Source organism: Gracilinanus agilis, chromosome 1 (genome assembly GCF_016433145.1).
Source record: "Gracilinanus agilis isolate LMUSP501 chromosome 1, AgileGrace, whole genome shotgun sequence".
NCBI lineage: Eukaryota > Metazoa > Chordata > Mammalia > Didelphimorphia > Didelphidae > Gracilinanus > Gracilinanus agilis.
In genome coordinates, this window is record NC_058130.1 from 534,934,504 (window position 1) to 534,958,148 (window position 23,645).

At 38.8% G+C, this 23,645-nt stretch overlaps 1 protein-coding gene across 1 annotated transcript in view; it reads left to right on the plus strand.

Annotated features, from left to right (window-relative positions):
* The first annotated feature begins 794 nt into the window (after positions 1-794).
* CDH2 (cadherin 2) overlaps positions 795-23,645 on the plus strand; it is a 268,670-nt gene continuing 245,819 nt past the window's right edge. The window contains exon 1 of the mRNA XM_044666453.1: positions 795-924. Within this exon, the coding sequence (XP_044522388.1) occupies positions 856-924 (69 nt within the window). The 5' untranslated portion in view covers positions 795-855. The remainder of the gene's footprint in view (positions 925-23,645) is intronic.

The following is a 23,645-nucleotide window of genomic DNA, read 5'->3' on the forward strand; positions in this document are numbered from 1 at the left end:
AAGCCAAATAAGTCGCCCCGCACCCAGGAAGAGGAGACTTGACATCCGACGGCGCGGAGGAGGAGGAGGACCACTGCGCACCAGCCCCTAGGTCCTACTATTACTTACTGTCCTTTGTACTCGCAGCCCCACCGCCCCCAGGCCCTAAAATCCCTCTCGACTTGGCTTCGCTTGCCTCTCCCTCTCCATTTTAACTGCACTGGGGAACAGTGAAGAGAGGGTACCCAGAGAGGAAAAAAAAAAAATAAGAAAAAGAAATCTGGCGTGACGGAGCAGCTTGGGAAAGCCATCAGCCCGGCTGCTTTCTCCGCATCCTAAAGAAGCACAAGAGGGGAGGGGAAGCTCGCTGGAAAGCGGGGCCGGAGGGGGACCGTTGCGGCCGCTGCTGCTGCTTCCCATCCCTGCGGCCGTCAGAGCGGGAGAGGAGCCGGCTCCGCTGCTCGGCTCCTGCTGCTGCCGCCGCTGTCGCTGCCTCTACACGCACACACGGGCACACGCAGACCCACCTCCCTGCATCCATCCCCTTGATCTGAGAGTCTGTTTTATTACTCCTGGTGCGAGTCCCGCGGACTCTTCACTCCGCTATTTGTCATCATCTCTCTCTCTCTCCATTGGCGGGGAGGAGAGGTTGAGAAAGAGAAAGGGGGGGTGGGGGTGGGGAAGGGAGAGGGGGAGGGTTGCGTGTGTGTGTGTGTGTGTGTGTATGTGTGTGTGGAAAACTGCCTGGAGTCGTCTCTCTCTCCGCTGCTGCTGCTGCTGCTGCTGCTGCTGCTGCCGCCGCCGCTGCCGCCGCCGCTGCTGCTGCTGCTCCTGCTGCCGCCGCCTCCGGCTCCTCCTCGGCCCCTCTTCGCCTCCATGTGCCGGATAGCGGGAGCGCCGCGGACCCTGCTGCCGCTGCTAGCGCTGCTGGCGGCCCTGCATCAGGTAAAGGACGCCCGGGGCGGACAGGCCGGCTGGCCCAGGGTCGGACTAGGGGATGGGGACGGAAGGAGGGTGGGGTGTGGGCGGGTGGAGACTCTGGGTCCCTTTGTTCCCCCGCACTGCTGCTCCGGTGCAGGGCGATGCACCCGAGAAGGAATGGGAGGGACGGGGGTTGTTGCACCAAGGCTGTGGCAAGCAAGGGGGAAGCTGTGAGTGCGGACCCGGGGAAAAGGAGGAGGTGGAGCAGGGGCAGGGGGTTTTGAGCAGAGCAGGTTGTTTGCAGGCACTGTTTTGGCAGTGCCCTGGGGGTGGGGAGAGATTTGAAGCGGGTCACCGGGGCGCCCCTCTGGGGACTAGGGGATCTTGAGGAAAAAAAAAAAACCGCTAGGATTATTAGTTGGGGAATTTCCATGTATTTGCAATTTTCTGCTTTCTAGCCCTCTTATACTTTGCTTCATTTGTATTTGTTTTGTCTTGTTCTGGTTCTCTGAAAATGGTGTGGGTACTTTATGGTAGGGATTCCCCACCTTCCTTTCAGAGTCCCGTTTCCCCCCTACCTCCCCCATCTTTGCTCTATGTGTCTGGGATGCCGAAGCGAAGCGGCACTTGCCTCTACTCTGACCCACAACCATCCCTGTGCCCAGAGCAGCCTCCACCCTTCTTCAGCTTGATTTATCCCCGCAGAGTTGTCTCCAGTACTCTTTTCACTTATTCGGGCAATTTCTCTTGTACATCTTTCCCTAGGAAAAAAACAACCAACCAAACAAAAAAAAAAAAACAAACTCGCACCCATGTCCATCTTTAATCCTCGCAAACCTTGCTCAGTCAGGGAAGGGATAATAGGTCCCGTCGCAGTTCCCCTAATAACCGGTCTCACCTTTCCTACGTTTGCTCTCTTTGCCCCCTTCCCGCACACCTCTGCCAATAGGAGACTGCGCTGACCTGTCCTTTGACTCGTGCTCTCCTTCTCCCTCTAAATCCTATTATTTTAGGACTTCACCTGCATCCTCCCCACGTGCCTCTATACAAGGTCCAGGGAAAGAGACCCAGAAGGTACCCCACTTTCTGTGGGGTATTCTCTGAGTCAGTAAACACCTGCTCTTCCCCTTAGCCCCCTCCCAAGCTCCTTTTCTTGCTCTGTGGTTTGGTTTAACTTCTCTCAGGTCCTCGGACCACCCGCCTCCCGGTGCTTCTCTCTCTCTTGGTCTAGCTGGGCTTGCCTGGTCCCGTAAGACTGAACTGCTCGGCCCGCCCCTCCCCATGGTCCCTCTAATCCCATCCTGGGAATAGATAGCGTGCATCTGCCGCCTCCCGGGAGGCTTGTGCTCCGACTCTCCGGCGCTGGATCCTCTAGCAGCCAAGCCAGGAGACTGGGAAAGAAGAAACGCTGGGGTCTTGTTGCCCCTTACACCCCCCCGCCCCCACGTCCCAAGCAGTGATGTCCTGAGGCTGGATGTGGCACCCCTGAAAAAAGGGGGAGACTTCTTTCTGGGAAGTGGACAGAAAAGCAGCTTCCTTTGCACAAAGGGGAAGTCGGAACTGGGTGGGATTCCCCCAAGGTGTGTTGAGGGTGGGGAACAGCGCCGAAGGTTTGCGGTGCTAGGACAGATGGTGCCGCTCTCACCTCTTAATGGTTTTTAAGGATTGGGGCAGAGAGGAGCTGGCTCCTCCGGGAATACCAGACTCAGAGGGGGCTGGAGAGCCCCGGTACTGAGTAGTCAGGGCATCCTCCCGCCCCTTCTCCATTTCTCTGGGGCAGGGGTGTTGCTGGCTATAGCTGCAGCCGCCCTCTAGAGGGGTGTGGGCTGGGTTAGTCTTTTGCGGAGTCTCTGTCCATGGTGCAGCTAGACCCGGGGCACTCAGTCCGGCCGCCTGCCTCTCTTTTCTTCCTCTGGTCCTCTGACCCGTTTCCCTGAGTGCATTTCACATGCTTCTAGTTCTAGATAGCCCCCTCCTCTTTTCTTTCTCTTTGGTCTCTCCTTTTGTTCTTCCCTTCCAGTCTTCTTTCTCCCAGCCTCCTTGTGTTTTCTTCCCCACCTTCCCTGGTTCCCCAATACCGAGTGGAGGATGAAGGAGTAGTTTTTATTTGACTAGGTCAAAACACGTCAGTTCCAAATTTTTGTTCTCTGTAAATTCGGGGTGGGATTTCTTTTCATCTAGAAGTTTTGGCGGGGGGAACCATTTGTTCCTGTCATTAAGCTGTTAAGAGTGGCTTCTAACATAAAAGCTTCAGCCCCTTACTTTCTTCTTCTAAAACCCAATTATTATCACCCTTTAAAAATGGCATTTGTCTAGAGATATATTCTTGGAGAAGAAAAGTAGTTTGGGATTGGAGAGACAAAATAAACTTCCCTCATTTCAGATTGTTGGAGTTACTTGGTTTTTAGACTGAAGACTTTGAAGTTTGTTTTTTTTTTTTAAGCATTCTATGTAGTTAGTCATCCATGTACTCTTCTTTTAATCTATTTACAAAGTATTTTATAAATATCTCCAGCATGAATTCCTATAGTAAGCAACTATTTTCAACTAGCTTTTTATCTTAAATCAGTTTTAATTTAAAGCTAAGTGTGAAGTTAGGGCAGGAAACTGGTCATGCTGATTTGTTTGTTGATAATTCACCATCTGGGATATTGCTGAATATGTTATGGTTGGGGAAGTCAAATTTCCTCCTTAAGGAAAAAAACAACAACTAGAATATCTTGCTTTGAGTGAGTTTTGTTATTAGTAAACTTCAAAACTGGAAATTCTGTTTAGAACAACTTACAATTAAAGCTGAATCATCAGGTTAAATTTAAAGTCCATAGTTCATTTCCCCATGACCTTAGTTTATTTTTAAAATACCATATGTAGTAAGCACTGCCTGTAATAAGTAAAGGGTTCACTTCAAACTTTTCTCCATAGTATATTCAGTTGCTCAAAGTTTCAAGTTTCTTGTCTTCTGAAATTGTCATTTGTGGTCTGTCATGTAAAACCACTCATAACATTTTTTCTGCAACTTCACTTGACAGTTTTGTAACTCATGAGTAGTTTAAGTCAGGCAGTTAACATTGAGTCATTTGAAAGGTCATTAGGAATGGCAGTGTGCTCAGTTTATGCAACAGAAGTTTTAGGATCAGGTGTATCATGTGTATTGTACATCTGAGATTAGAAATATCGTTGTGTTAATGTTCTTTTTCATATACTAAAACAACAGCACTCTCTGTAAAGTGAGGGTGGCTTTGACACATAAATCAGGCAACTGATGCTAAAATTGTTATTTATTGGGGCAGGCCTGAGGAAGAATTTGAAAAAAAAAAGTCTCTAAGTGTTAATTATAGTTAAATATTGGACATGCCACCTACATTATCTTGGAATGAAGGAACCATAGTGGAATATTTTTTAAAAAAATTGTGTTTACCAGTTAACTAAACCATATTTTATTTATTTTTAAAAACTTTTTTACCTAAGCATTTGAGAGCTTTAACCATTCTAACAAGCAATCTTAGGGATTGCTTTTAAACACATATAAGTTTTTGTATTTTGCGACATTTGATTTCCATTTATCCTTCTTTAAAAATATGTAATATTACTGCCCATTTAGGGCACTGACAATTGCTTGAAGTAGGATCACATGTTGCTTATAGGTAAAAGGAAGACTTTACTAGCTTCATTTCAAATATATAATCTTCATTTTCATTTAAATTTGTGACTTGAATTCTAAATAAGCTTGTGATTACAAAAAATAAAAAATATGCATTTTTATATACATTTAAGGCAGACTCAATGACTAAGTTAAGAATCTCTTTTCTAGTTCTGCTCATAATTTTAATTGCTCAGTTTTTAAAAAAATTTAAATATACTTGCATTGGGTTAGGAGGTAAATATGCTTTTCTGAGATGTTTATTGAAACTTCTTTCTATTGTTCCTTTGTTTTTCACCACAGCCCTATGTTGTGTCTTTTATGATCTCTTTGGAAACAAAAGTGTATAAACTAAAGATATGATTGAATGATAGAAAAAGGATATATTTCCTTTTTATTATCAGCATATTTTGTAGTTAGTCCTTTGAAATAGTCATAGGAGAAGAAGGAGTCAGGAAGAATAAATCTAGAATATAATAAACTGATAGACCTTGAATATAAAATGGATATATTGATACTTTTCATTGATTTGTGTAATATGCATTTATATTTGAGGAAGGAAAATTAATTTGTACAAATAAGCATAAAATATTTTTCTCCCCTTTGGAGTCATGAATTAGCTCTGCTTACTTTTTTCTTTGTCATATATGAACATTTCATGTGGTGGAGCCTGAACGGTCTGGGACCAATAAAAAAAAACAACACACATAAGAATTATATTGAATGTTTGGAGATAATTTTTAAAAGAGGAAAGTATTTTAAAATGAAAACCAAATTAATTGCAAGCCTAGAAGTTAATATATGGTGTCTTCTTCACTTCTGAGACCCACTTGTTTTCTTTCCTCTAAAGAAATTTGGATTGAGATTAAAAGGGGAAACTCTTTTTAAACTGTTTTGGAAGTATGCAGCTTGAAAATCTTTAGAAACATACCTCTGATTATAGTTCATTATATCTGCACTATCCTCAATTTTCTTTTCTTTTTTTAAATTGAAATTCCTAAATCTGTTGTGACTCATTAAACTTTAGGATTTTTAATGAGGAAATGTCAAAAGACTTAAAGCAAAGTTAAACTTGATTTAAAAATCTTTCTTGATCTAAAATGACTCAAATCCTTGTTCTGGTTTCTGGAGGATATTCTTAAGTTAGATTTAGTCTGATTAGCCATATACATATGCTATACCCTTTTTACCTGGGTAATATAATGTGTGTGCATATAATTTTGGTTCAAAACAAATAGTAGTCATGTTTGAGTACAAAATCTTGGCCTATGACTTATCAACCAGAGGAGGCATCTAAAATTTTATTTTTATCCATTTAATAAGCATTTTACAACATAACATAACTGATAAACTATAGCCTTTTCTAGGAAACCTAATCATCAGGAAAACAAAAAGAAACAAAAAACTAGCAATCCAATGCCACCATTTAGATGCTAAAATTACAAGTGTCAGGGTAACCAATTTTATTATAATTTTGTTTTATGTTTTTGTCATATTTTCACAATTTAAAGTTAGATAATATAAGCAGATATGCTTCTTGTCTACTCTTTGCAAGGCCAGCCCCAGGTTAAGACAACTTCCTGTTCCCAATCATGTAGTTTGCAACCTGTCTGTCCTCTCTCTATTCTACTATTTCTAATCATTTGCCAAATATTATTGATTCTACACCTATAACATCTTTTTTTTTCCTTTTAAAACCCATATCCTGTGTCTTAGAATAATTGTGTATTGGTTCCAAGGCAGAAGAATGGTAAGGGCTAGGCAATGGAGGTTAAGTGACTTGCTTAGGGTCACACAGCTGGGTCTAGATTTGAACCCAGGACCTCCCATCTTTAAGGCCTAGTTCTTAATTTACTGAACCCCTTAGCCCCCCTGTCCATAACATCTTTACCATTCATAGCCTCTCCACTCACTTTGCTACCCAATTCAAGCCTCATCATCCTCTGGCTTGACCACCTCCAAATTGTTCTCCCTGATTCCAGGCTCTCCTTTTTCCAGTCAGATCCCAAAGTAATTTTTCTAAGGCTAAGCCCTGACCAGGTTACCCCCTTGCTCATAAACTCAGGGACTCCCCATTGCTTTTGGATCAAATACAGATTCCTCAGCCTGAAGTTTGAGGCCTTTTCTAGATTGTTTCTTACCTCCTTTTTAAGGCTTAATTCAGTTCTACTGACTATATTCTAGGCAAAATGAATGAACAAATCTCCGAATTCAAGACTCACCCCTCCTGCTTTCAGATATATTTCCACAAATTATCCCCATACCTGGAATATACTCCTTCCTCATCTCAGATTTTCAGGGTCTTTGTCTTCCTCTGAAAGCTGGAGTGCTGTGCCACCTCTCCCATGAAGGTTTCCTCATTCTTGTAATTGTTTGAGCTTTCTCTACTCAGTTCACTCTATTTTCTCTGGAGACTAGAAACTCTTTGAGGGCAGAAACTTTTTAATTTTTGTCTTAATTCTAGTGCCTCCATAGTTCTGAAGCTCATTGTAGTGCTAAGTAGATGCTTGTTCAATTTAATTGCTTTCTAATTAGTTCTTGTCTATTTGTGCTTTTTGGGTGTCTGTTTTTTTTTTTTACTGTTTATTTTAGCATACCACAATCCTGGGCGAATAATGGATTCTCAGTAAATACTTTGAGTTGGGTCTGAGGCATCATCATCATAGATAAAGTTTAGGGGAGTAAGTTATTCTGGTTATATAGGCAGTGTGAAAGAGTTCCTGCCAGCCTGGGAGTTTAGAGGTCTGGGTTCCAGTACTCTCTGTGCCAGTGGACTTGTGGACACTTCACTCTTCTTTTTGGGGCTTTACTATCCTCATCTGTAAAATGAGAGGTTTGGACTTCATAATCTTGAAGGAAGGAAGCTCTTATTAGACCTAAGATTCTCTAATTCATGGAGAGAAACTTTAGTAGTAATTACTTAGGATAATACCTGTCATCTTTGTTGTTTATTGTAGAGAGAGTAGAACTTTATTTTGATCTTAAAAATGATTGGGATCTTCAAGTAAATCAGAAAAAATTTTAAAGAATAGCATAGTAACAGAACAAGCAGTCTGGACATTATTGGCAGCAATCACTTGCCATTCTTTGAACTTGGTGATCTATCTCCTGCTCCCGTAATTTGCAAAGCTATTTCCTCTCCCAATAATGGGTTTCCTCTTAAATTCCCTAACTTTCTTTTAGGCTTTGCTTCTGCTACTTCTTCCTACTTAAGATATTTCCTTATTCCTCTAATTTGTATGTTCCTCTTTGGGTCATCAGGTCTAACTTTGTGTTTACATATTGTATCTCATCAGTAAAAAAAAAAAAAAAAGTAAGCCCTTGAGGATAAAGACCATTTAAAATTTTCTTAGTAAGCTTAGTGCCTACCATACTTCTCACTTAATAAATGAGAAATGGATCGGCTCAAAAGAAGATTTTTTTTTTTGGTGAACTTTTAAAAAGCACTCTTTTTTTTTTAAACCTTTATCTTCCTTTTTGGAGTCAGTACTATGTATTGGCTCCAAGGCAGAAGAGTGGTAAGGGTAGGCAATGGGGGTTAAGTGACCTGCCCAGGGTCACACAGCTGGGGAAAAAAGTACTCTTTTGAAGAAAGATAAATCTTTTGAAAGGGTAAGAGTACTTAATAGCATATATACTTAAATGTTTAATTTTTAAAAAATTTTATCTATATTTTATTCCAGTAACACATTTATACATATTTTCCAAAGTTACATAATTCATATCGTCTCCCTCCCCTCTTCCCTTCCCTCTCCTGGAGTTGACAAGCAATTTCCACTGGGTTATACATGTCTTAATAGCATATGTAAACAAAATGATAGTTCAGTATGTCATGACTTCAAAGATGCATCATTTAATTGGAATAGTTACATCCTTTGCCAATGAAGTTGAAACCCTTCTACATCCATAAGGAGAAAAGGAAACAAGTATTTATTAAGCACCTACTGTATGCTACTATGTTATATACTTGGAAAATATTCTCTCATTTGGCGCCCACAACAATCCTGAGAGTCACTATTACTATCCCCATTTTGTAGCCGAGGAAAGTGATTTCCACTTGGATCTCCTTGGACTCCAGTCACAGGGCTCTATCCTCTTCACCACCTACCCTGCCTCTGCTACCTGAAACCAGGTAGTTTAATAAATAAGTTACAGCAACTGAAAAAGTTCAGGCCCGAGGGATGAACATTTTTAGACTTAGCTAGGCTGGTCCTTGAACCCTAACTTAAACCATTTCTAATTAGCTAACTAGGACTTACAGAACATACTTTCTGTTGGCATAACCAGTTGTTGAGGCATCAGAACACCACTGGGGTGGAGAAATCATAAAATTACTAAGGAGAAGAAAAAAAATATTTTGACCACTCCTTTGTATACTTTAAACATAAGTCCTTGTTGAAAACAACAGCAAAGAGGGTAGAAGCTCTCACAGGCTTTTTCAAAGATGGTAAGTGTTAGATTGAAGAATATAAAAGCTTGGGAAAATTCCAAAAAAAAAAAAGGCAGCCACAAGGATTCAGCGAGGCTGGATTAAGACATTGAGAAAGCTTCATTTGAGAAAGAGACTGGGATAAATTATGAGATAACATGGGATAGTTTATAGGGTACTGAATTTTAGAATCAAGAGAACTAGGTTCAAAATCCCACCTCAGGTTCCATCACTGTATGGCCTTGTGCAAATCATTTATCCAGATTGGGTCTCAATTTCTTTATCCATACAATGAAAGAATTGGACTTGTAACCTCTAAAATCCTTTCCATTTCTGGACTTTTGATCTGTGAGAACTGACAAAAGACTATAACATCACGAATGATATCAGTAATATAGACCAAATACCAGAATCGCTCCAGATGGCAGAATAGGATGAACTATGGAAGTGGGCTTGGATACAATCATGCCTAGAAAGAAAGTGATGAGGATGACTATTATTATTAAGAGAAAATCATGTGTGTTCATCGATGATATTACAAAAATCTGTTCTCTAATAGAGTGTGAGTGAGCTGCCACTACAAGAGAGAAAATCCTGCATTAGTGGTAGATTTGTGTTCATTACTGTTGTCTGTGATTTTATTATTTCTTTATTCATCCTTATCCTTTTGTTGTATGGATATAGCAGAAGTGTGGGTTAAGGAAGATGGATTCAAGAATTTGGAGCATGATGATTAGAACATACAGATGGAAGCCAAAAGAAGTTCTGAGTTCTGCCGTTGGCTCTTAAGAGTACCTAGCATTTGTAGAGTAATTTAAAACTTGTGAAGCGCTTTACATATGTTGTTTTCTTTGATAACATATCAACAAGATGTCCACTGACTTGTTGAATCAGGTGTGTTAACTGTTATGGTCTTATTCACCTCCTGCATTAAGAGGTTACATTCACTTTGCAGTGTTTTTTCCTAGTCTTTTTGAGCTAAGTAGAGAGATGTTATTAATATAAATAATACAAGATGACATAATTTGCTTTGATCCCTTAATGGCTCACTTTTTCCAGCCATACAGACCTCAGCCTATTACTGCTTTCTTATCTTGTGTACTTTTGTCCATATCCTCTCGTAAACTCTACTTATGGTCATCCCAAGCTGCTGACTCTCTCCTTGAAGCTTGCTGATTTTTCCCAAGTAGAAGTGGTACCTGCTAGTGAAATGTACACCTGCCATCTATTTGTTACTCCTCGTTCTCCCTAAGGGAGGAATTTAGCTTCCTTCTAGGCTATAGACCTCTTTGAAATCTTTTGACATTTGATACATAATTCTTCTTTGGTAATAATTTATAACAATACTATTCTCACCCACTATACTTCTCTTCAGTTACTGAATAATCTTTAAAAAAAAACAGCACAGTGCCTGGCACATAGTAGACATTTAGTAAATAAATGTTCATCGCCTGTCTAAATTTTTCCATTCTTTTAAGTTTCTTCATCAAAATTTGTCCATGTCTAATAAATACTATAGAACGAGAAATTGGAGAAAGTAAGGAAAACTCTATTCTAGAATAATTTGGGGGTTTTGAGTAAATAGAATAAAAATGAAGTTGTTGCTTACTTTGGTGCTGTTCTTCAAACAGCTTATGGCTATGATTTTCATAAATTTGTCAATCCTGAGGTAACAGAAACATTAGCATTGCTAGTTTGCACATAATGCATATTTTTAAATGTTTGTTCAGTGGATATGTTGGGTCTTTCCCTGAGTTTATGAAGGGAAACAGTGACAAAGGTGTGTGTACATGTCCACATGTACACACACAAGAACATAGGAATTATTTGGATCTTTGTTCATTATTGCAGTTTCTGCAAAAAGTGGGAAAGTGAAATGATTGTTTTTCTTCTTCTTCAGGACACAGTGAATTTGAACAAATTATTTCTTTAGTACCCTGGGCAGGCCTCTTACATATTAATGATCTCTTGATGTATTTGTGATGACTACTCTGCCTGTTATACTTTAATTACCTTCCCTTGCTATTTAGAGCATTTCAAGAATTGTTTTACTTTACTTATTATTCCATGCACCTTAGGAGAACATTTATTGTCAGAGGAAGATGCCCAGCAGAGATAAATGTATTAACTACTATCTTCTCTTCCTGTTTTCCTTTTCCTTTTCATGTGACACTTTCTTTTTCATTTTTGAGGAAGATGGTGTTAAGTAATTGGTCAATTCAGAAGCAACCACTAAAAATACATGGGTACGGTTGCATTTTATACATTGGCAATAAATGTTTTCTCAAGAAGTTTTAAGTTTGGGGGGCAGCTGGGTAGTTCAGTGGATTGAGAGTCAGGCCTAGAGATGGGAGGTCCTAGGTTCAAATCCGGCCTCAGACACTTCCCAGCTGTGTGACCCTGGGCAAGTCACTTGACCCCCATTGCCCACCCTTACCACTCTTCCACCAAGGAGCCAATACATAGAAGTTAAGGGTTTAAAAAAAAAGTTTAAGTTTGTACAAGAGTTGATAAACTATTTTATGCAGTTGGCCTTTGAATTACTCTGAACAATTTTGAGATCTTTTGCTTTGTTGATTAAGATGAGATTGCCCAGAGGATTTTTGAGATATTAATAGACATCCTTCAGATTTTGAATAGATTGCTAGTTTACCTGAACTTTCTCAGGATAAACTTTTCCTTTTAATCTGAGGTACCTTGCAGAGTCAAGTATAGTGACTCAGCAAGTCTGAGGAAAATGTAATGATGTGTTAATGGCTCAAACAAAATAGAATAACTTCTAATGACTCTTAGAATGTAAAATTACCTTTAAAAGACTAGCAAATATTCATGCTCTATATGTTTCTATGAAGCATATATATGTATGTATGTATGTATATATATACACACATGTATTTTAAATATAATTAATTGAAAAGAAAAATTAACCCTGTCCTAAATTCTCAAACATGTTGTTGGTATTAATTTTCATGTTTGAATGACTTTAATTCATTTTTTTCTCCCCAAATTGATTGGACATCTCTCTTAAAATTAGATTCCACTCTCAAAATTTCTACTTTTGAAACAACAAACACGTCTATGTGTATATTTTATAATGGTGTTGATTTTAGGGATGAGAGGAAGGTGGGTGCGGTTTTTTTTTTTGAAACCTGAAAGCATTATAAAATTAAGTTGGAAGTGTGTGGGGGTGGGGTATAAGGTGCACAAGCTGTTTTCTTTGCCTCTGAGTAAGTCTAGAACTATTTGTAATTTGATCCCCAGTTAGTGGGTGGATACCCTTGATATGGTTGTGATTCTTAACAAAAGGTCTTTCCTTGGTTGGGGGCACAGATGAGGTAGGCTTTGAAGCAGTTGATTAAAAATCATTAATTGTGTTACCTTGAAAAAAAGAAGGAATTCACTTCACTCTGGGCACATTCCTTTTGTTTCCTCTTCTTTAGATTGTGGCTCCTCTCCTTCACAAAATTCTCTCTCCATTATGTGGAGACTGAATACTGATGTCCATAGCCCAAAGTTCATACTTTCTGGTTAAGTAAATAGGAATAGTGCTTTGTGCAGCCAAAATATTAACCTTTTGAAGGCCTTCTGGTGTCCATCTCTTTCTTTCACTTCTCTTGCTACTGATTTTTCTGATCCTGGATTTGAGGGCTCTTTTCTTTGGGTCAGCTAATCAACAAATGGAAAGTGGGCTGAAATGTTTAATAATTTCTAAAATTATAAAAATAAATGTTTAATAATATAATGATTTAAACTGTTTAATGTAATTAATAATATATAACATATACTATATATAATATAATTAGTATCATATAATTTAATGATAATGTTTAATAAATATTCAATATTAATAAAATATAGGAGACTTGGCTTGGAAGATGAATGAAGGAGGTTAGGGAGAAGGTTAGGGAGTAGTTGATCACAGGGGACATTCTTTCTTTATAGCCTCGGGTCACCTGTATGTTTTATAGGGTCAGAGCTTTACAAGCACTTTGTCCCTTTTAGCTTAATTTTCTTAAACAGATAATTAGCAATTTCTGGTAGCATTAGAAATATTTTCTATCAAGAGCAAAACCAGCGTCTTGTCTCTTTTGTATCTTTTAGAAGAGATAAACATGTGGGTTGGGGTAGAAACACGAATGCCCTTTTGGCCCCATCTTGAGACTTATGGTTTGGGAAAAAATCGATTGTAATCTTTTCACTGTTACTTAATACCCAGATGGAGCTTAATAGTGACCCACTTTTTATTAAATAAGGCACTAAATAGTATTTTTTAAAAGTAAAGGACACTAAAATAAGGAGTTAGGCATTGTTAGATTATAATACCATCAATGGTTTAGGCTTTTGTACTGGGACTTTTCAGCACAAGGTATTTGGGAGCAAAGTACAGCCCTTTGTTTCTTTTTAAAGAAAATCTGAGGGGTTGCTTGGGAAGGGATAAAAGAAGTCTCTCTATTCATGTCCTAGGATCTTTGTTTCATTGGCCATTGTTTCACTGTGGTTGTTTGGTAGATATAGCATGTAACTTAAGGATTCCATGCATAATGATACAGACTTTTAAAAACCTAATTCTGAACATAATTGCCCGCCAAGGATTTATTTATTTCAAGGATACTTTAAAAGGCAGTTTCCCTCTCCCTTTTGTGGTATTTAGTTTTTGAACATAATTGTATTATGTTTGAAACAAAAATCTCAACTCTTTTGTATTTCAATTACAGGGTATCATGTTACAGATTTATTTTTATATTTTTCTTATGTTTTTATATTTTACTTTATATTTTAAAAAATATTAAGCCTTCTGATATGCTCAAAGCAGATTTTATTATGTTATTTCAAAGCTGTAGTGATTTTTTTTTTGGTAAGCATGAAGTTTTATTTACAGTTCTTCTTTATCTTTTTTATTAGATAACTGGACAAGGATATGAGCAGAAATTTAGTTCGCATGTCATTTTAAAATGAACTGAATGCTGTCACAAGAGCTTTGATATAGACCAAACTTATAGATTACTCTAAAGCTGTATCTCTTGGTAACCACAGTCATATTTGTGGATTATCTAAAATCCTGGTTCAAATAGATATTTGCACATTTAACGGAAACTGACCTTATTTGCACTTTTGTTATTTCCAGTATTCCTGTGAAATTAAAGGACCACAATTTTGGTCCTGGTTGTATCTGGTTGATTGTGTTTTTAAAGCATTGGGAACCCTTTTAGGTGCATTTTGTTGTTCATTTATTTCAGTCATGTTCGACTCTTTGTGACCCTGTTTGGGGCTTTCTTGGCAAAGACACTAGAATGGTTAACTACTTTCTTCTCCAGCACATTTTACAGATGAGGAAACTGATGCAAACAGGTTTCAGTGACTTCACCAGGGTCACACAGCTAGTCAGTGTGTGAGGCCAAATTTGAACTCAGGAAGATGAGTGAGTGTTCTTGAGTCTAGGCCACAGAACTGCCCTGCTAGGTAACTAGTCACTTATGATAAACACGGTAGAGAATGTCAGAAGTATTGTTGTCTGAAAGATTTAGGGTATTTTCCCTCTTTTCTAATTTAAGACTACATAATTATTTGGGTATTTGGGGGAAAACTACTATTTTCTAGTTGGTATTAGAGGGTGTTTTTTTGTGTTGGCTGTCTTTTTTTTCCTTCTGTGATCTTCATAGGGGGCTGTTGGCTGGGTCTTATTATCTTAGCATTTTCTAGTCTGGCAGATTTTCTGCTAGGAAATCTGTATGTTTATTTGAATTTAGTTTTTAAAAATTCCAAGATGGAAGAGGTTTTTTTAAAAGGTACCTAGAATTTGTTTTTGTTTTAAAATGCAAAATATGTTTGAGGGACAGCAGGATATATAGTGAATATAGGACCAGTCTTGGAGCCAAGAATATCTGAGTTCATATCCTGACACTTACTTTTTATGACCATAAACAAGTCTTAGCATCTTTGTTCCCAAGTGTAGCTTTCTAAGACTGTAGGTTACAGGTAAATTGCTATTTCAAAGGGTGTTACCACCTCTTTCCCACGCCAATTAAATTTATAGTCCTGACCCTCTTCCCCATCTCTGCTATATATTTCCTAGCAAAAATATGATATATTAATTCATATTACTCTTAATATGAATTAACATGACATATAGTGTGTATGTATTTATATTTGTGATGTCTTCTGATGTACCTCCTTTATTTTTCTAAGTATAAACTTTTTTATATTATTCAGTAAAATCCAAATCCGATACTTCCATTATGTTGTGGAGTTGCTCCTGAGTTCTAGCATTACAGCCTCTGATGGGTCCTATTCTGCCGTCCTGGACTCTGGCACAAGAATTCTACTTAGAGGCAAGTTTTAAAAAAAAATCTGTGTTGCAGGAGGGAATCTGACACTGATGAGAAACCATGGCTCCTTTCAAGGCATCAAAGCCATATGCCAGTTTACATCATGTCCCTTTTTGGATGTTTATTCAGATTCTGCTTTTAGGGAGGAAGTGACATTAGTAGGGGGAGAGAGGTATCTGAGGGAAGAAATATGGCAAACAAAGGCACACCAAGTAAGGAAGTTTTAAATGGTTATTGCAAATGGCTAAGAGGACTGATCTGAAGTCTGAAATCTGAATTCTAGACGTGAGTCTGTCAGCTTTGTAACTTTCTGGGCCTCAAATTCCTCATCTGTAAAATGAATTGTTGTAGTAGAAATAACACTGGATTTGGAGGTAAAACTGTGTTCAAATTCTGCTACTTATTCACTACCTAAGTGGCCATTTGCAAGTCAACAGATCCCCTTTAGGACATGGTTCATCCATCCACTTAGACTTGACAACCTCTAAGGGCCCATCCAGCTTTAAAGCTATGGTGAACAAATAATATTTAAAACCTTCCTTCTAGCTCTTCAATTCTGTGATTATGCAAGGTTTGATTGAGTCATCCTGCTTGGGATCTGTCCCCTTCCCCCCCACTTCAGGTGCCAGAATGAAACCCAATTTTACCACTCTTCTTTCCCCTTAAAATCTCTGCACTTGAGATTTTTACATTTTCTGCTCTATTTGTTAAGACGTTGTTTTTCCAAGTAATTTTCTTCTGCCTCTTCTTCTCTTCTTGTTTTTAACTAAGCTGTAAACATCTCAAGGGCCTTGCCCTTATCATCTCTTTATTTTTTATCCTCCCACAGTTCTTCCTCTAATGGTTTGCCCAAGTAGATCCTGTACTTACTTGTTAGAGAGGATGGTCAGCTGGGTGTCTCTTTTGTTATTCACTGTGCTGGTGGGTAGACCTAGCTTTTTATCCAGAGCCCCAAATGGATAACCAGTACTCACTTATATAAGGAAGGGATGTTTAATTTAGTGAACCAAAGAACAAAGTCCATTTGGACCTCCTCCTCTAGTTGTCAAGCTTCCTCCCTCCTCCACTCCACACTCCCACCAGTTACACATTTAACTCACTAGAATTAATAGAAGAGGATACCACTTTTGATGAGACAAACATCGTGGTAACGTGGGGTTTTAGGAGTAATTTCTTTCGTAGATATCGTCATGATTAATAGTATTGCAGATCACTTTGTCACCTATACCTAGCCCTCATGGATCACCTCTTATTTTTATAGCATTTCCTAGACAAGAAGACTTGGCTTATAGGCCAATTTAACCCTTATTAGCTGTGGAACTCTGGGGAAGATATTGAACTTCTTTAGCTGTGAAAACAGGGATATTAGTGTTTCTGTTGTATGCTTCAGAGTTGCGAGGAAAACCCTTCATAAACTTGTCAGTGTGATGCAGAGGAGATCATTTAACCATAATGACACGTGCGTGATGCTCCATTTCCTGTCTGTAGCCCAAGCCTGGAATTTGCTCCCTCCTTGGATTTTCCGACTTCCTTTAAGACTTGGCCACCTCTTCCAGGATCCTCTCAGCTGCTGGAATGTCCTTCCCTTCTAAGGTCACCTTCCATTTATTCTAGAGTAAAATAGGATGTCTCCCTTTGGAATGTGTCTTTTTCCTTCAAAAAGAGCAGATGAAAAAAATTCTTCTGCAAATTCAAGATCTGATATGTTTTGAAGTTTACGTGTATACGCAGCGGGCAAGTTTTATTTTTTCTATATCTGTATTTTATTTTTCTGTATCTGGAGCCAGGTGAGCTACTGGGTTCAGCTGCAGCAGACTCGGCACCAGCAGTCTCAGTAGAGCATCATGCCTAACCCCAGATTCTCAACTGAGGGGGGCCTCTGGGGCCCCCAGTTATACATTTTTGAGAATAGAGAGGAGCGCTTGGGACCACTACCTGCGGTGCAGAGTGACTTGGGTCAGAGCACGTTTTATACACTCAAGGAGATCTGGATGGAAAAATTGTGACAGTGCCCTCAGCACATCCCAGAAGAGTCTTGTGCAGGCACCTCCAGCGGAGGCAAGGGACCAGAAGTAATTCATGAAATGAGCCATGTGCCTTATCTGGAAGGAAAGTCGGGGAACTAAGGGAAGTTAAACAGAAATTTAACCAGAAAGCAAAGCTCAAGATGTCTGGCTATGGCAGGCTAATGGAGATAGCCTGATAATAATACCACTGCAGTAGGCATAGACCAGGTCCGATTTGTCTTGGCCCTGAGATGTTGGGTCTGTCCATACCTTTATAGTATCCTTATTCCAGATGAATAGGGAGCCTCGGGATTTGAGTTGGGTATAGTTAGGGTAGAGGTATCACTAATGAGCTTAATATATTTCTTTCTAATATCCATTAGCAATACAAGAATTGGCTATATTATGGGATCTTATTGTTGGTTAATTTTTTTTAATCTACTTAAATTTTATTTATTTAAATTTTTTAATTTAAATTTAAAATATATATATTTTTTAATTTAATGTAAGAATCATAGGAAAATAACATGGCTCTAGGCCTCAGCTCTTCATCTGTAAAATAAGGTGGTTGGGGTTGTTGGCCTCAAAACCATTGCATCACTAAATTTATGATTCTGTGAAGGATCTGGTAAAGAAGTGTGATCCAGAGCTTTGATAAAGGATGCACACGGCCACTTTGTCAGATCTTCACTTTAGGCTAGAGCTTGGCATATTGGTGTGCCACAGTTACCAGTGTCCCTCCAAAATAGACCATCATGCTTCTTTTTATCTTGTGGACTATATGAAAATTGCTGGATAATATTAATTATATTATTTATATTTATATAAATTTTTCTAATATAATATAATATAATTAATTATAAGAGCTTTGTGGTTTAATGTACTACTTTAAAATTAAATAATGATAATAAGTGTTTGCTTTCTGTGCTAGAGTTGAGTCCCTTCTTTTTGCTCTGATGCAATCCTGGATGGCAAATTCTATTTTCATATGTTCTAGTGAAGGGAAGGGGGCCAAATGTCTTAACATTAAATTCTAGATATGACCAATACAATCATAAAAGCAGAGCTTATTACAATGATAAGCCTCTATAGTATTTTTTAGTAATAAAACTATTTTCAGAGTCCAATAAAATGGGAATAAACACATTGTACATAGATTATATAAAAGCCCCAATGACTACATAATTATATCACATAAAAGTACAGCTCTGTTGTACCATAAATTTGACATATCTAAAACTATGTGTGATCTATACCAATTATTAATTAAACACTTAATTAACAATTTTCCTTGCTACCTTAGAGTTTAAAAGGCTTTGGGGGGATGAATTGGATGGCCCACCTTTTAAAAAAAAAGATCTACTCATGGAAATTTGAACTGATGCTTTTTTTCCCTCTGAATACATTTCCCTGTAGCAAGCAGAAGCATTCAAAACCATTCCATTGACCTTAGAGCCGCACTCAAAGCTGGGATCATTCTTTTCAAAAATAGCCACTGCAGCATATAAATATTTGAAGGCCTTACAAAAGAACTTTAGTTGTGAGGGTTTGGATATTAGGAGTTACTTGAATTTGGTACAATTCGTTTTCTTTGTCACCTCTGCCCCCCCTTTCTTAGAGTCCCCCCCAAACCAAGGTCAAGGGCATCTCTGATTGTGAAAGAAGGATTTTAGGGGGTTAATGAAGAAAGGAGGGGTGGAAGGAAGGGCAATAAGTCATTGAAGTAGAATAGATCTCCATGATAGAAAACTGGTGGGTGTCAGAACTTGGGCTCCAGCAGCTTTGTAGCTTGTACTGGGTGACCAGATGGATTTTTTGGGTTGCTTTTGATTGGTCCTAGCAGTAGGTGTATAGAGAAAAGCTAAACAGGTTCTTGGCATTCCAGTTGATTTTTGTTTGCAGATTAATCAATATCTTTGAAGGTTGTTGTTTTCATGGAAGTTTGTGACTATCAGGTGGTTAGGGACTTAGAGTTTAATCGTGGATGCTGGTTAAGAGCAAGAAGGATCCCCATCCCAGAGAAACTGGAGTAAGGAACAGGGAACCAAGAGAAGTACTTTGGCATGGGGAAGATGGGTGGAGAGGTACAAGAAAGAGACATAGAGACTGGGGCTGGAGTACAAAGTAGAGAGCTTGTCACAGAGAGACCATTTGCTAGAGCCTATGGTATAAAATCAGAATGAAGCTGATAGATGTAGACCTAGATGGGCCTTTAGACAACAAGTGGTCTGATCCATCACTTTAGAAATGAGGAAACTGAGCTCCAAAGAGCTCATTACTCCACATTGGGGCCCCTTTGCCATATTGATTCGTGGGTACTTTGTGCGGCCACTGCTCTGGAACCCCCACTGGTTCCAGGTTGGAGTCTGAGGCTCTAAGGCTGCACCTGCTTGATCAAGTGCCACAAGCCAAAGGATTTGGGGGGGTTACATAGCCAGGATAACCACTTTAGTTGATGGTAAAGGTGAAAGTAGAGGTATAAGTGGAACAAGTGAATTGTGAAAAAGGTGGGAAAAGTAGACTAACAGTTTCTAGCATTTCAAAGCTGTGTTTCCAATGGCCAACATAGGCTATGGTATCTTGCAGATAGATGCTTAATGTATTAAATTAAATCAACAAAGATGGAAATAATCTATAATTTTATATGTATTAGGATTGAAAAAAAATCAGTGGGTTTGATGATAGCTATGAATGACCTTTAAGGAAAGTCATTTAAGTAGAGTGGTAGAGATAGAATCTCTATAAAGAGATAGCAGAGACAAGGGAATTTTTTTTTAAATGAATGAGATCTGCCTCTGTGAGAAGGGGTGATGGATACAGCAAGGTCACAGAGGAGAGCTGACCTCAAGGACCTGTGAAGGGGTTGGTGGTTGATCTGTAATGTATATTATCCGCATTATCACAGGATTATAGATTTGCAGCTGGAATGGGACCTCATCAGAGATCATCAGGACAAACCTTATTTAACAGAGGAGGAAGCTGAGCAAGAAGTTAAATTTTTTGCCCAGTGTCATACATCTAGTGAGTGTGTGAGGTGGCATTTGAACCCAGGTCCTTTTTATGACTTCAAGTACAGTGCCCTATTCACTACCCCAGGCAATTATTAAATATTAATAGCTTCAAGTTCCCAATGTATGTTTTTATGAGTATATGCAGAAATTTTTGGTAGATTTTTTGAGGCAGATTTTTGGTGAAGCATATGACCCATTTAGTTGAAAGAGTTTCTTCTGGAACAGAAAAGAAAGTCTAACGCCAGGTATCAGACTCTTTGATGCTACATTTGAACACCGCTGTGTAAAAGAAATTGACTAAAACTGGATCATTATACAACCATGTTTCACTTTTTCACTCTGATAGTGAATTTATCTGACAGGATATAATCATCTCTGGATGACTGGCAAGGCCTGTTGGAATGGCTTTGGAGCTTGATGACTTGATCAGCTCAACTTGGCTTTCCTAACCATCCAGGCCTGAGATCTTCTGATGGGAACATGCTTTTATGAGGTTGATTATCTTCGGGAGGTTAGACTGTGTTCTATATAATAAAGAACAAACATATTTATTTCTATTCACAATAAAGCCACATAATTAATGATGGATATTATGTAGGCCGGAGGACACTGGCCAAGATCTTGTCAAAAGCACAGATTGACTACTGAGTTGTCATTTTCTGTTCTCATTAGTTCTCTCACTCTTCTTCTTGAAGGCATTATTGAGACTAATTTGAGTTACAGTATATTCTCAGCAGTTTAAAAATTGGAGAAGATGATTCAGATATGTAAACAGCTCCTTTCCGCAAGTGAGATTCCGAGGACCTAGGCACCTGATTGATTAACTTCTTGTTGGAAAGTGGCATCCAAAGGGGGCTCTATAATGTATGATTAAAAATGTTATCCACCTCCAGAAAAAGAACTCATGAAGTCAGAATGCAAAATGAAGCATACAGTTTTCTTTTTGGAGATTTTTGGGAGAAAGGTCTATGATTTTTTTCACAACATGACTAATATGGAAATATGTTTTGCAGCACTCCACATGTGTAGTCCAAATAAACTTGCTGGCCTTCTCAATGAGTAAGGGAAGGAGAAAGAATTTGGAACTCAAAATTTTAAAAAATGAATGTTAAAAATAGTGTTTGCATATAATTGGGGAAAATAAGATATTTAAAAAAAAAGTTCTCATGGTCTGGGATTATGCTCTTTGAAAATAGAATGTCTTTGAAGCACTATAGCCTAGGGATGTGATGGAGAACCTATGGCACTCATTCCAGAAAGGGCACGTAGAACCCTCTCTGTGGGCACTTTAGCTGTGCCCACCGGAGTTTGTTACTAGAAAGGTAGGGGGACTTGGGGAGCTGCTCCCTTCCCCCTCTTTACTGCACAGAAACCATTTTTTTCACTTTACCCGCCTCTTTGCCCAGCAGCCCAATGGGAGCTCTTCTCTCCCTTATCTGGAGTAAGGGGTGGGGCTTGGCACAGGGTCTTAGGGGGCAGGGCATGCAGTTTCTAAAAGGTTCACCATCACTGGCCTAGGGTGAATAGTGAAGAGAAAAGGTTTGCCATTACTAGCCTAGGGTAAATAGTGAAGTACAAAAGGTTCACCATCACTAGCCTAGGGTGAATAGTGAAGAGGAGAACACTATTCTTAATTAAACATTTAACTATAGGTGGAGTAATAAATAAAACACTGGGCTCAGGGACAGAAAAGTTCAAATCCTACCTCAAACAATAGCTATGTGACCTTGGACAAGCCAGTGAAACATGTGTTTCCCTCACTTTCTTGAGCTATAAAATGGGGATGATAATAGCACCTACTTTGTAGGGTGGTTGTAAGGACCGGATGAGATAATATTTACAATTAACAAGTGCTTGACACACAATAGACTCTATATAAATGCTATTATTATTTTTAGCAATAATATTATTAATAGTACTATAAGTTGAGATCACAGAGATTTGCTCAGTGATCCAGGAGTTATTTCATGGGAAACACCTCATCAAACCTAAGATAAACCCATTTTTCTGCCATGCTGGTTAACTTCAGGCTCTTGACAATGAATATCAGGATGAAAATTTGGTAAGATGTTGAGAATTGTGCATGGATATGTGCACACTACAACACAGCACTGTAAAATCAGAAGAGCCTCAGAGCCAGAGCAGCGGTGCTCTAGGCAATCCTTTAATAGAGTTGCCTCCAACATCATGAATGAAGCTTCCTCTATGGGCAGTAGGGAGTCTGCCAAACTTGATTATATGGACCTTGCCACTGGAAGATAAATTGGGTTAAAAGCAAAAATTAGGAGTGTGCTGACAGGGGCCTTGGGCAGTTCTTGAAATTATCCTAATTACCAGCTGATCAATTAACCACTTTAAAAACTTTCTCTGATGAATGCTAAAATTTATGGAAAGTGAGTTAGAGCCCTTTCTGAAGCAACAAGGGGATAATGATTTACTTAGCCCCAATAATGAGCCCATTAAAATTAGGTTTGGTAAAATACTGGCTCATGTTTCATGGAGGATATGCATTCATGCTTATTTTCTGTGGAAAAGTTGATTTTTGCTTATTGTGTTTGGTATGTTCTTTAATAGGAACTCTAAGTTCACAAAGCAAATTAGTTGTTAAGGTACAAGACAAGAAGCCATAGGCTTGATTTCTCTATGATGGTCTAATTGTCCTGGGCAGCTTTAGGTTAGGGACTGAACTTATCATTTCCTTGGAATAGAGAACTCCCACTTAAGGAAACTCATGTCCTAATATGGGTCGCCACATTCTCCACCACTTAATAGGCATTTAAATAATATAAATTAATAATAATTTATTACTATTAAATTCTTATTAAATAACAAAATGAATATAAATAAATAAAATAGCCTATTGCTCAGAGATATTAAGTGACTTGTACAAGGTGATACTCTCAGTATGTGTCAAAGGCTAGATTTGAACCCAAATTTTCCTGAAAATTGAGGCCAGTTTTCTATCCATTAAACTCTGATGCTGCCTCTTTGTTGTATGCCTCAAAAGGAATAGTGAAGAGTATAATAATTACTGAGGGAGAAGAAAGGGAAGGGAACAAACATTTATTAAGCTTACTGTGTGTCAGGTACTGTGCTAAGATACTATCTTAATTGATCTTCACAACCGCTCTGTAAGTATATAGTTAGAAATATTTTGAATCCCTAAAACTACATTACCCAAACTTCCTTTCTGTATTACCCAGAATACTTTTCCCTTTGTCCACATTTGAGACTTCACCTTTGTATATAGTTTGCTGTGACTCCTCTCTCTCTCTCTCTCTCTCTCTCTCTCTCTCTCTCTCTCTCTCTCTCTCTCTCTCTCTTTCTCTCTCT